General features: G+C 38.0%; 1 protein-coding gene across 2 annotated transcripts; it reads left to right on the top strand.

Annotated features, from left to right (window-relative positions):
- The first annotated feature begins 2,753 nt into the window (after positions 1–2,753).
- On the top strand, positions 2,754–7,784 carry LOC124384926. 2 transcript variants are annotated; one of them, XM_046847927.1, is made up of 3 exons: positions 2,754–3,477; positions 5,300–5,635; positions 5,736–7,784. In XM_046847927.1, the coding sequence occupies exons 2-3, from the start codon at positions 5,526–5,528 to the stop codon at positions 6,499–6,501; spliced, it is 876 nt and encodes a 291-aa protein (XP_046703883.1). In that variant the 5' UTR covers positions 2,754–3,477; positions 5,300–5,525; the 3' UTR covers positions 6,502–7,784. The 2 variants fall into 2 exon arrangements, with proteins under 2 accessions (XP_046703883.1, XP_046703884.1); XM_046847928.1 differs by lacking the exon at positions 2,754–3,477 and having other exon boundaries at positions 5,279–5,635.
- The last annotated feature ends 5,092 nt before the right edge of the window (positions 7,785–12,876 follow it).

The following is a 12,876-nucleotide window of genomic DNA, read 5'->3' as shown; positions in this document are numbered from 1 at the left end:
CCCAGGACACTTATAATGATGATATGCTCATACAGAACAGTTCTTTCAGTACATTTAGTTCTGTTTGAATTGTTCTGCACATGTACACTGTAATGGTTTCTAATTAAGCAACCAAAGAAGACTTGATGAGGGTCCTCTTGTGCAGTCTCAATTGAATTGAATTGTATTTCCACGACCAGACTTTGACATTCTAGGCCATAGTCATGCTTTGGCTTCCACCTGTTACTGGAAAAAGAAAGGAAATGAGCTCATAGTTCTATCAAAGTTCTTACCTTTGAGTGTTACCGAAACTGTTTTGTCACATGCCATGTCAATTGAACTGAATTTAGAATGAAGGATTTGTATGAAAAGACATTGTAGCTTATAATCATGTTTTATCTTCTACATGCTGTTGGAAAAATGAAAGGAAATTAACTAATCAGTGTAATTGATTAGAATCTAAGCCATTGGATTTACAAGAGGAAAACTGGTTCCTCACATTTTTCACAGTTGAATTAAATTGTAACGAACATTAAGGATTCGCATGACCAGACCGACATTGTAGCACAGGGGTCCCCAAACTTTTTTCAGTGGGGGCCCACATTATTTTTTCTTTCTTTAATGTTGGGCCGGGTCAGTCTGCAACAGAAGATTACATGTGCTGGGGTGACTACCAGTTTGTGGAGATTTTATTTAAATGTATTTATTATGCCTCCTAATGCTAAATTAGTTTATTGTTTTGCACTGTACAGACAAATGAGCATTACTTTTTAAGATATATATATAACCTATTCAACGGGAATTATTACCGTCATAATGGCATTTAATGCTCTTGAAATAAAAACATTGACTTATGTATATGGTTGGTGGGTGAAAAATTAAGCAATGTTATTAAATAAAGGGTCGCCCGAGGATTTTACCGATACTGAAAGCCAGTGGTGTCAAAATCACACAAATCCTTCACTCAAGTCGAAGTACAGATACTCATGTTTTAAAAGACTCTGGTAGTTACCAATGAATCGGCATAACTGAGTTCTGTACACAAAGATGTTTTAGCCTTCTCATCTTTGTTGGCCAGACATTGCATACTTCTGCACTGGAAAGCAATAAGATGTCCCTCCATCTCTCGGTGGTTTAAAGATTTGATGTTTTTTTCTTAAGTTGGAGAAAATAAAATATACACTGAGGGGTTCTACTGACACCTTTTTTTGCAAGTGGCAACCTGTTATTTCTTATTTTTGGAGACTACGGGTATTTGGGGTGTGTGTGCGTGCGCATGTGTGTGTGTCTTTGTCTGGGGGTTTGTTTGAGTTTTGGGTGGTGGGGTGGGGGTGTTTGCTCTTTGTTGTTTAAAAAGAAAAAATTGAGAATTTCTGTTTACATTTTTGTATCTGTGATTGTTGATTTTTCAATAAAAAGAATTGGAAAAAAAAAAGTACTGACTAAATAAAGTAACGAGCCTGGTTTAAAAATGTAAAAAGTACAAATTACAGACATTTGTGTAAAAGATTTAATGAGTGAAAGTAAAAAGTGGTCAGAAAAATTAATTGTGAAGTAAAGTACTGATACCAGAAAAATCTACTTAAGTACAGTAACAAAGTATTTTGTATTTCATTACTTCCCAACTCTGCTGATAGCTAGGTTTATTCAACCAATAGTTCTGAATCGATAAATCGATTTTTAAAAAGGATAACTGGATAAAAAACAAATATAAGACTCCATTTAAATAGTACTGGACTTTTATTACAAAAAAAACTACTAAATCAAGAAAATATGCTAAGGGAAATAAATATGAATATATTAATAAATTATTATAATTATTTAATGAATAGATCATGAATAATAAGTATAATATAGCCCTTTTCGTGCAGCACGCAGTCTCAAGTGTAAAAACAAACAGCACGTGGTGTCAGTGATTCACCTATAGAGGCTGCTTTCCTAATGACAGCAGACCGGAAGCCGGAAAAACTATTCCAACTATCTGTGCCATGACCTCTATTAAAAACTAAGGGAAATTTTTGTTTGAAAGCCAACATTTATTATTAAACGCACGTGTTTTTTGTGTGAAACATATTTCAAAAATATATATTTTTCAAATATGTCTCTGGCATTGTTCAGAGGGCTGTTACAAATGTGGGGGCGGTCCATATTTGGCCCACAGGTCGTATTTTGGGGACCACTGTTGTGGTCTATAGTCATGCTTTGGCTTCCACCTGCTGCTGGAAAAACAAAAGGAAATGAACTCATGGTTGTATCACTGTAATGGTTTAGAATCTAAGCCATGGTGTCAGTAGGAAGAAGATGAATCCCTCTCATGTAATCACACCTGAATTATATTAAATTGTATCAACTATGATGGATTTCTATGAGCAGACATTGACACTATAGCCTATAATTTTGCTTTGGCTTCCACCTGCTATTGGAAAAAGAAAGGAAATGAAATCATATTAAAAGAAATTGGATTCTTGTTCTCACCTTTTACTATCACCAAGACAGGATCTTCTCATGTTGACTCAGTTGACCTGAACTCTATTAACCATGATTAAGTGCTATGAGCAGACATTGACATGGTAGCCAATAGTCATGTTCTGGCTTCCACCAGCTTATGGAAAAAAAGAATAGGAATGAATTAATTGTTCTTTTACTATAATGGTTTAAAATCTAAACTGTTCCATGCCACTAAGAAGAAAACTCAACGTGGCTCATCGCATGTCCACTCAATTGAATAGAACATGATGGATTTTCATTGCCAGACCTTTACATTATAGCCCATAGTCATGCTTTAGCTTCCACCTGCTACTAAAATTGAAGAATGGAATTGAAAGGCTATTGATCCGATGTCCAGATTCATTCATTTGTGAATCTCACAACATCAAGCTCTCACTGACAGATCACAGAGACTCTAAAATCAGCTCTGATGGAAATTGCTAAGCCATTGCCGTAGTGTTTAGCTTTTCTTGTTAAGTGTCCACATATTCCTTTCTGTTCCTCTTTAAGGATGCAGTTTGTCTGTATTTAGTAGATCATGACTTTCAAGACAAGATGGGCATATACCATTTTACCTCTCTTCACTTCCTCTTTGTTGTTTGTCGATTCATAAACTGACAGCATGACGAGATTAAGATGAGAGTTCAGAACGACTTTTTATAGCTGATGCAACATCACTCACTCTCTCTTTAACTGCCTTTTTTTTCATCCACCCCATTTATGTGGTTTCCCCAAGTGAATGTTGTGTCAATGCTGCACTTTGCACTGGTCTAATGGAAAGAGCAGGCCTGCCCCTCACATCGACACTATCGATATGTTTACACAAGCTTTAGAAGGAAGTAAGAGAAAGCTGATGAAGGTGGCCTATGAAAAGGGAGTTTATTTTCGTCCAACAGAGCCCGAGATAGACAGCGTGTGAAGGAGTGGAGGATAGGGATTATCCAAGGAAAGATAAAAAAAAAAAGAAAAAACCCTGCTGCAGACAAAAATCCGCTTTATCCACCTTATCAGGTAATGTTTTTCACTTATTTCCTTCACATATATACTAATCTTTATTATCACACACATACCTACTCTGTAGCCGTACCTAATAGGCATAGCTTTTACAGGCAAGTTGTAATCCGCACATTTTTTTTTTTTACATCAATACGCCAGAAAAAAAACTGGTGCCTGATAATACGCGGCTTTCTTAACAAACACGTCTTGTGTTGTGCAGCTGAGTGGAGAGTAACGCAAGGCCTGCCGGTCAATGCTGGTTCCTCTGTGCCTCATTGATTCACTAGATAATTGTGTGCCTGAATTACTCTGGGAAGATTACTAATTTTTTTTTTTACACCCATTAATTATTCCATGTAATCAATTTGTAAGAGTGGCGAAACAATGGAAAGGACGTGCACCTCGAATTTCAGAGCGCAGCGCAGAAGAGCAGTGGATTAAGGCATTGCTCATTAATATGAAACGCTCATGGGCATTTCAAAACTGATTAGTGTCACTAGCCTGTTGAAAAGCTGAAACTCATTATGATAAGCAGTGATAAGTGTCATATCGAGAGCCTGTGTAGTTATTTTCCGACATCCAGTCCCTCGCTGTTTCATTTGTCTCTTTTTATTATTATTTTTTTTTTTTACATTTCACAGCTCTTGGTCTAAACACATGATGAAGGCAACTTTCTGTCAGTAGTTATATGTATGTATGTGTTATTATTAATATATATATATATATATATATATATATATATATATATATATATATATATATATATATATATATATATATATTTCACAAGCTTTCCATAAAAGAAAATTGAACTGTTTTAGGCCTTTTGATTGAGAACGCTTCACTTGCAGGTTCACTTGCCCGCTTCGCAGGGGGCAGACTTTATTAGGAACTACTTTATTAGGAACGCCTGATCATTCATGCTAACATGCAATTAGCTACTCATGTCGCAGTGCTGCAGGGCATGAGCTTCAGTTTTGATCCAGGGCAAATATTAGCATAAGGAAAATTTTGATCTCGGGGACCTGTGGTGGATGAAGTACACAAACCATGTACTTGAGCTAAAGTTGAAATACAGTAGGTAAAATATTACTTCAGTAAAAGTGCTCCCTTAAAACTTTCTATCGAGTAAAATAACAAAAGCCTTTGCCTTCAAATGTACTAAAGCCTACAGAGTACATAAGTAGATACCACCAAGCAGCAATCAAAACAAGTTCAAAAGAGAGCATGCGCTCGATCCTGATTGGTGGCTTGCTGCGTGCTTGACCAGTTTTTTTCCACCCATAAATAAAAAGTGAGTGATTTTGCAAAATGTAGTTCAGCAAAAAGTTTTTTTACTTTGTGGTTAATTATGCTAGAAAGTACTGAACTCTCCTAGACACACAGCAGCTTGTAGAGTTTACAGAGAATGGGTGGGAAAAACAAGAAACAGCCAGATTGGAAATGCTTTGTTAAAGAGAGAGATGTCAGAGGAGAATGGGCAGAATGTTTGAGCTGTCAGGAAGTCAAATATCCACTCATGACAACCAGGGTGAGCAGAAAAGCATTACAGAACACATCATGTTAAATCTTGAGGCAGATGAGCGGCAATACATAAGTAGAAATGACATCAGGTTCCTACACTGTCGGCCAAGAAAAGGAAGCAACAGTGGGCACATTTTTACAGAATCTGGACAGCTGGAAGACAAATGCTTTTTTTTTCTTTTTTTTGCCTTCATAGAATTCTTTTTCTCTCCATCTTCTTTGTGAAAGCTTGCTTTAGATTAATGCAGTCAAGCTGGAATTATTCCCTCTTTTAAAATTCAAAGCATTTTTTGTGTGTCTATCTCTCTCTCAGGCACCATGAATCAGGTGTGGCTGTTCTCCATGGTGCAGTGTGTGCTGTCGGTGTTCGTGATCGGCATGAACGTTAGGCTATGTATGCTTTCGGATACTAGCCGACACCTAAAGAGCGTTTCCTCCTGTCTAAAGTTCTGTTTGGGCTGGGTGGGAGCTATTGGGGGTGCCCTGGACATTCCAGTTAACATGCTGCTGAACCTCAGGAGCACTCAGTGCCTGTACACATGCATCATGCTGGTGTGTGTCCCCCTGCTGGTCAGACAGTTCACTGTGTGGCTGCTGCTGCTTCTCATCCTCAACACACACCTGCATTGCATTGTCGGTTTGGAAACAGGTGAGTCTAGGGTTTCCTCTATTTTGTCAAATTTCTTTAATAAAATTTGTTGACCCAAGTATATAGTCCAGGAATGAATGTTTGGCTGTATGTGTTTCAGGTACACAGGCTTGGTAACACGTCGGCGGATGCTGTGCCTGGTGCTCCTCAGCTGGCTTTGCTCAGTGGTAACAGCTTTCTCACAGTTTATTGTGTGCAACTCAATAGACACTTGGGGCACGGAAGGCCTGGGATTCATTTGGACCAACCATACTCTTCATAAGCCACACCATCCGGCCCCATCTGTGATTGGCAAATACCTTCCTTATGGTGGATTCCTGTCGAAGTTCCTGGTGGAGGACTTAAACAACTTCACCTATGCAGAGATTCACAGCAGTCACTGGGGCGTCTGTGCTCATGACACTGTTCTCAGTCCAGCCTTTTTAGTCTATGTCTATGATGTTGCTGTTTTTTTCATCCCTCTCCTTATTCTGCTTGGTATCTATATAGATCTAAACTGTGTGATGTCACACCAGGCTGTGATGAGTCTCTCTGAGCTGCAGATGAAAACCTCAGGCTGGTCTCGCTCTCTGGTTCTGTCCTTGTGTCTTCTGGTTCTCCTATACCTACCCTTACACACCATCCATGCTTTGCATCTCTTTGACCCCAGTCGCCAATGGCCTCTTTGGGCAAATTATCTATCCTCCATCCTCTTCCAGGCTTATGGCTTGGTTCCTCCAGTTCTTTTCATTACTTCTCGTCAAAAAGGGAGTGAATCTCTGGCTTTAAAAACAGCTACCCAACAGATAAAGTCTATTCCCCAAACACCCTCAGAGATCTGTTTAACTGAGCGAATGCCAAAAGGCAAAGCACGTCTAAAGGTGTGATGCCATCACGGTGGGTTTCACAAAATCCATGCATTTTTTCTTGCTCTGAATGATGCTCAGTAGGCCAAAACCAATTAGCAGATTTTAAATACCGGTTTCGCCCCAGTGACCGCGACGCCTGTCCCATGAAAACGATGTAAGCTCTTTCCAACGTTTCTGAATAATTATGATTTCCTGTCAGCTAGCTGTAATACTCAAATTAATATTCCCCTGAAACCACCTCAAATAACAGTAATGGCACTGTCCTAATCGCATCCCTCAGAAGGATTAACTGGCTACATGTACTATAGCCCAGCGATGAAGACTGATCGGAGCATGTTTAATTAAACCAAGAGCAATAATAAAATCTAGGATGGGAGTCGGCAATAATTGTATTCAAACATAATTGACCTCAGATTTCATTGCTGTTTGATTAAACGTGTCTTTCTCATGTGGAGCCTGAATAAAATGCATAGCTCAACACTAATTAGGTTCTTTTTTTTTTAATATTGGAAATAGCGTGGACAAAAAAATTACCCTGTCTGATATTTAAATTGTACAAAGGTCTAGCTCTTTTCCCTCTCATTTCACCAACTCACTCTGTGCTCCGTAAATTTTTTAAGGGTGACAATCTCTGGCTAGGCCCCCCATTTTTTCTCTGTCCTGCACATTTCATGTTTCAGTGCGTTATGATGAGTGGTCCCTTCTGACCATGGCTTTAACTGTCTCAACTCTCTATCACTCTTTCTTTCTCTTTTTCCCTCTGAAGCTTTTTCTGTCTCACTGAAGTGGAGGCCACACAACTACCTTTCTGCACATCATTATTGAAAGGTAAGGTAACAAAAAGGCACAAAAAAAAAAAAAAAATGGAGAGGCCCATTCGATTGTACTCGGTGCTTGAAAGATCTATTTGTTCCCTGCTAGCTAGAACAGCTCCTTGCCGTAAGCAGTTTTTTATTTTAGCCAGACTTTCTGAATTAATAGGTCACTTCGAAGTAAAAAAAAAAATTACATTCAGAGTGTGACTTAGGACATCGCTAGCCATCGCTTGTCATATCTACCTTTTAAATTGGTTTAAAGGGCTAGGAATACATAAAACATGCTCTTATCTTGTTTATTGCGATAGTTCTAAACGCATTTTTTTTTAATATCTTTATACATCATAATGTAGTGCAGTCTTTTTTAGGATCCTACTTACTGTAAAAATTTCCTCAACATACGATTTGTTTAAGTTTGAATTTGACAAATTAACGATCCTAGCTAATTAGCCTGCTAGCATGTCTACGTACCGCTAAAAATGGGGAATTTGGTATCACTGTTGACATTGAACAACGGGCATTGACATAAAGCAGCTTTTCAGAAATAAATACATTAAGATAATAAACATTCATTTTCATTTGTCTCTAAATGTATTGCCAATAAACAAGCTTGAGGCGGTAACTGCCTCTGATGAATATAATAACGAAACCCTGAGGCGAACCAGACTCAAAAAGGAACTCGTCCTCATCTGGGTGACGCCTCTGACAGGTGAAGTGAATAAAACTAATTATCTCTTCATCATGGCACCTGTTAGTGGGTGGGATATTATTAGGCAGCAAGTGAACATTTTGTTCTCAATGTTGATGTGTTAGAAGCTGAAAAAATTGACAGGCATATGGATTTGAGTGAGTTTGAAAAGGACCAAATTGTGATAGCTAGACGTCTGGTTTAGAGCATCTCCAGAACTGCAGCTCTTGTGGGATGTTCCTGATCTGCAGTGGTCGGTATCTATCAAAAGTGGTCCAAGGAAGGAACAGTGGTGACCCGACAATCGTCTTTTGCTCAAATTGCTGAAGAAGTGAATGCTGTTAATGCTCGACAGGTCAGGACTGTTTTGGCAACGAAAGGGGGACCAACAAAATATTGGGCAGGTGGTCATAATGTTATGTCTGATCGGTGTATGTAAAGCCTGCATACAGTCTACTAAAAGAAACAGAATGTTTTTTTTCCTTTAACCAATTTCAGAACACTACTTTGGAATTGGAGTCCAAAACCAACCAAGAAACTTTAAATAGTGGTTCTTTCCAGACATGATTTATACATTATTTTGTATTTGTTTTTATTCCGTTCCTAAATCCTTAATAAAATATTAGAAGCAGTGAGACCTGGCTGCGGGTGGTGGACTGAAGATCTATTCCCTGCTCATCACAAGTCAAGTCAATTCAAGTCAAGTCAAGTCAAGTCAAGTCAAGTTTATTTCTATAGCGCTTTCCACAACAGACATTGTCTCAAAGCAGCTTTACAGAAATCAACAGTTAAGGTGAATGGTGTGCATTTATCCTTGATGAGCAGCCGTGGCGACTGTGGCAAAGAAAAACTTCCTTAGATGTTATGAGGAAGAAACCCTGAGAGGAACCAGACTCAAAAGGGAAATCCATCCTCATTTGGGTGACATCAAGAGTGTGATCATAAATCTTTCAACAATACAGAACACTGGAGAGTGAGAACTCACATAAGCACTGGAGTATAAGATTATAAGTAATGTTCTTTCTACAGTCTTAAACAGTCTTTATGGTTTTAAATGTAGGAGCTACTGAGCAACTCATAAAAGAGCTCAACATTTGCGATCATCACAGATCCAACACCAGCTTCTCCATGCCAGAGCCTTTAAACACTCCAAGAGGTCCAGTGTCCAAACTCCACAAATGAAATCACATGACCTCGAAGCATTTTAGCTAAATCTCACAGATTAAAATAAAGGTAAACTGGTGTTAATGAAACACTAGGATTCATCTGGTTTAGAACATGAAACAATAATGTTGTCTGAAACTACCACTAAAACCATGTTGGATTATAAGTGGGCTTATAAAACCAAGTGGGCTTTGGAGATGGGCTGAGCTCTATGCCAGGCTTGAAAAGGTCAGCATTTTACATCTCCCTGGCTCAGTGTGCAAGTTTAATTAATAGATCCCATGGTATTAATTCAAAGTGACTGGATGTGTTATAAAACATTTTTCCTAGCCATCTGAAAGGCTTCATTAGTTCTAATGAGTAAAACCGATGAAGCCCTTTTTGGATAAGTGGTGTAGAGTCTTAAAAGTTATAAAATGACCAATCACCTGATTCGCCTTGACACCAGCGGAGAGATTTCAGCACTCCTACACAAGGCTTCATCAGTTTCACTGAGTACTAACTAATGAAGTGCTTCGAACCGGTGGCAAACCATTTTCAGGATTATAACTTATGCCCAGTCACATTGAACTAACACTACCAGATGTAGAATATGATCTGAGCAGCTGAAAACCTTTTTAGATTTGTTTAAATCAAACCTACAACACTGATATAACCAGATTTGAAAGACAGCCTGGGAAACTCAAGCAGATTGTTTCTGCTTATAACATACTTTGTATATGGTCTCCTCCAAAATATTTGAAAATCCACCCATTTTGCTAGATTTTGTGACAGGTGTTTCTTGTGTGCCTTGTGATAATAGGGTATCTGCAAGAGTGAAAGGAAAGGTTTATAGGACTGTGGTGAGACCTGCGATGTTGTATGGTTTAGAGACACTGGCATTGAGTAAAAGACAGGAGGTGGAACTGGAGGTAGCAGAGCTGAAGATGTTAAGATTTTCGTTGGGAGTGACGAGGTGGACAGGATTAGAAATTAGTTTATTTGAGAAGACAAGGTGAGAGAGGCGAGATTGAGATGGTTTGGATATGTGTAGAGGAGGGACATGGGGTATATCGGTAGGAGAATGCTAAGGATGGAGCCACCAGGAAGGAGGAAAAGAGGAACACCAAAGAGGAGGTTTATGGATGTGGTGAGGGAAGACATGCAGGTAGTTGGGGTGAAAGAGGCAGATGTAGCGGACAGGGGGGTGTGGAGACGGATAATCCGCTGTGGCGACCCCTAATGGGAGAAGCCCAAATAAGAAAAAGAAGAAGAAGGAGAAGATCTGTACCATATTAAATTGCATAGCATCATATTTTTATGGGAGAAGCCAAAAGAAGAAGAAGAAGAATTTTTTTTTGTGCCCTGTTAGGCCTATAGTTTAAACAACCAATTGTTCTGAATGTCTATTTTTGGTGTGAGCCTTGGGTTTCACCTGTAAAGACCACATGTGTCGTAAAAAATTGATAAACCCACATAAATACCAGAGAGCTGAAAGAAAAGCACAGCAGTGGACAATAACCAGGTAAATGTAATTCGTACTTTACTCATGTATTTTCGTTTGGGGAGACTTTTACTTTAACTACATTGCACTAAATTTTAAAGTCAAATATATTACTTTTTACTCATTCCTTTGTACTTATGGGTAGATAAAAAACATAACTGGTCAAGCACACAGCGTGACACCCATCACTGTAACGAGCACACAATCTATTTCAAAATTGTTTTAATTGCCACTTGGCAGTGGTAAATTTAGGCATAGGCGACAAGGGCAGCTCCCCAGGGGCATCCACGGGAAAAAAAAGAAAATCTATGTTTCTTTATTTTTTACACCACTCATTTGCACGGTGCATCAATTGTTCATGTCACGGTCAATGAAGCCGGTCAGAGAAGTTCACCACCCGGAGAAGTTCCCTCACTTATAAAGAAAGAAGTAGGGGGAAATGTGCAAAAGATAAATATGTGCATGCATCTCTAATACTAATCTCGTTATGAGGATAGTATAAGCTAATACCTATTTATCACTTTTATGCATAGAGCAACATTTCTTTAGATTAAGTTGTTGCAAAGAAGGTTTTGGGCTCATTTAATTGATAAAATATCAGTGTTTAACTCATCAATATCATTATTTTAATAGATTGTCTTTTCACATAAACTGAATTGATTAAACAAGAGTCTTGGGATAAAAATTATAATAATAGTTATATTAAAGATAGTATTTTGGATATGTAAGTAATTTTTTACCCACTGTATCTCTACTTTTATTCAAGTACATGCTTTGTGTACTTCGTCCACCACTGGAAAAACAGCCATTGTCATGCTGAGAAAAGAGGGAAAATCAATCTTAGCTATTATGCAAGCAGTGGGCAGAGCCAATATAATCTGGAATGTCCTGAAAAAGAAAGAATCCACTTTTGTACTAACAAATAGACATCGAACAGGCCGGTTAGGACAAACTACAGCAGTTGATGACAGAAACTTTGTAAGAACTATGAAAAAACCCTAAAAAAAAACCCAACAACCATTAATCTAGCAAGGGTTGAAGGTATCTCAATCCACACTTTAAAAAAACTTTGAAAACAGAAATATCCATTCCAGAAGATGCAAATATAATACAATCACTAATAAGAAGTAAAAATCTGCAGGCCTGATTGGACAAACAAATCCCTTCAACCTAGATTAACCTGTACCAAAGTGATAGAAAGGTGTAGAGAAAGAAATGATCTACTTATGATCCAAACTCCTTACTCATCAAGAACAGTGTCATGGATAGGGCTTCGCATGTCTGCTACTGGAAAGGACTTATTAATCGTTATTGATAATACAACTCATGATGGTAGCAGAAGAATAAATCCTTGCCAATTTAGAAAAAAATTGATCCACTGTCATTTGGAGAAACCTCATCCCGCAGTAACACAATGACCTACAACACAATGACAATACAAACAAATCACCTGACTTGGAACTAATTCAGAAGCATTTTTCTTTTGAAAGGGAGGATTGAAAAGAGCAAATCTCTGAAGGAAGCTGCATGGAAAAGCAACACAATAGAAAAATGCAGCAGTTTTGGTAATGTCCATAGGGAACCATGTTGATGCAGATACTGGAGGCGAGGACGTGCCACAAAGGTGCTTAATTCTGTTTTGATACTTTTGCTTAACTAGAAGTCTGGTGGTCTTCCTCCAATTTTGTATTGGAATGTAAATATTCTCACCTGTCATCTCCAATTCATTTTTTTTTTTAAAATCTCTTTCTTTTTTTAAACCAGCAAAAAAACAACGGCCTTACCGTTCCAAAATATTCTGAAGGGAAATAACATCATCAATATTATCCACCAAAACAACAAAGAACTATATTTAATTGCTTTCTAAACATTACTGGGGCTTTCGGCAAAGATCGCATTATGTAGATAAGAAGCCAGTTCAACAAAGAAAAAAAAAAAGTATAGCTGTAGACTACAGATAAATACTGTTAGAAATATATAGAGAGATTTTACAGTCATATTTAATTTCTTATTTCTTTTTTAATTTCTTATTTCTTTTACTTCATTTATTCTGTGTTTAATTAAATGCAATCAATGATGAAATCAATGTCTCCGTGGAACAGGAATCGAATTTCTGAGTGCAATTATCTTTCTTTTCCCATTTTAAATTGTAGAACCTTGCAGTGGGGGTCTATACACTCTATAGACAAAAGATTGTGGACACCTGAGCATTAGATTTGTATGTTTTTGAACATCTCATTCCA

Source organism: Silurus meridionalis, chromosome 4, assembly GCF_014805685.1.
Source record: "Silurus meridionalis isolate SWU-2019-XX chromosome 4, ASM1480568v1, whole genome shotgun sequence".
NCBI lineage: Eukaryota > Metazoa > Chordata > Actinopteri > Siluriformes > Siluridae > Silurus > Silurus meridionalis.
This window is presented reverse-complemented; position numbering and strand designations above follow the sequence as displayed.

Bases quoted from the DNA above. Each gene is read 5' to 3' on its own strand.
- LOC124384926 (XM_046847927.1), top strand. From the start codon at position 5,526: ATGCATCATGCTGGTGTGTGTCCCCCTGCTGGTCAGACAGTTCACTGT. The intron at 5,636-5,735 runs GTGAGTCTAGGG...TATGTGTTTCAG, and splicing joins CATTGTCGGTTTGGAAACAG to GTACACAGGCTTGGTAACAC.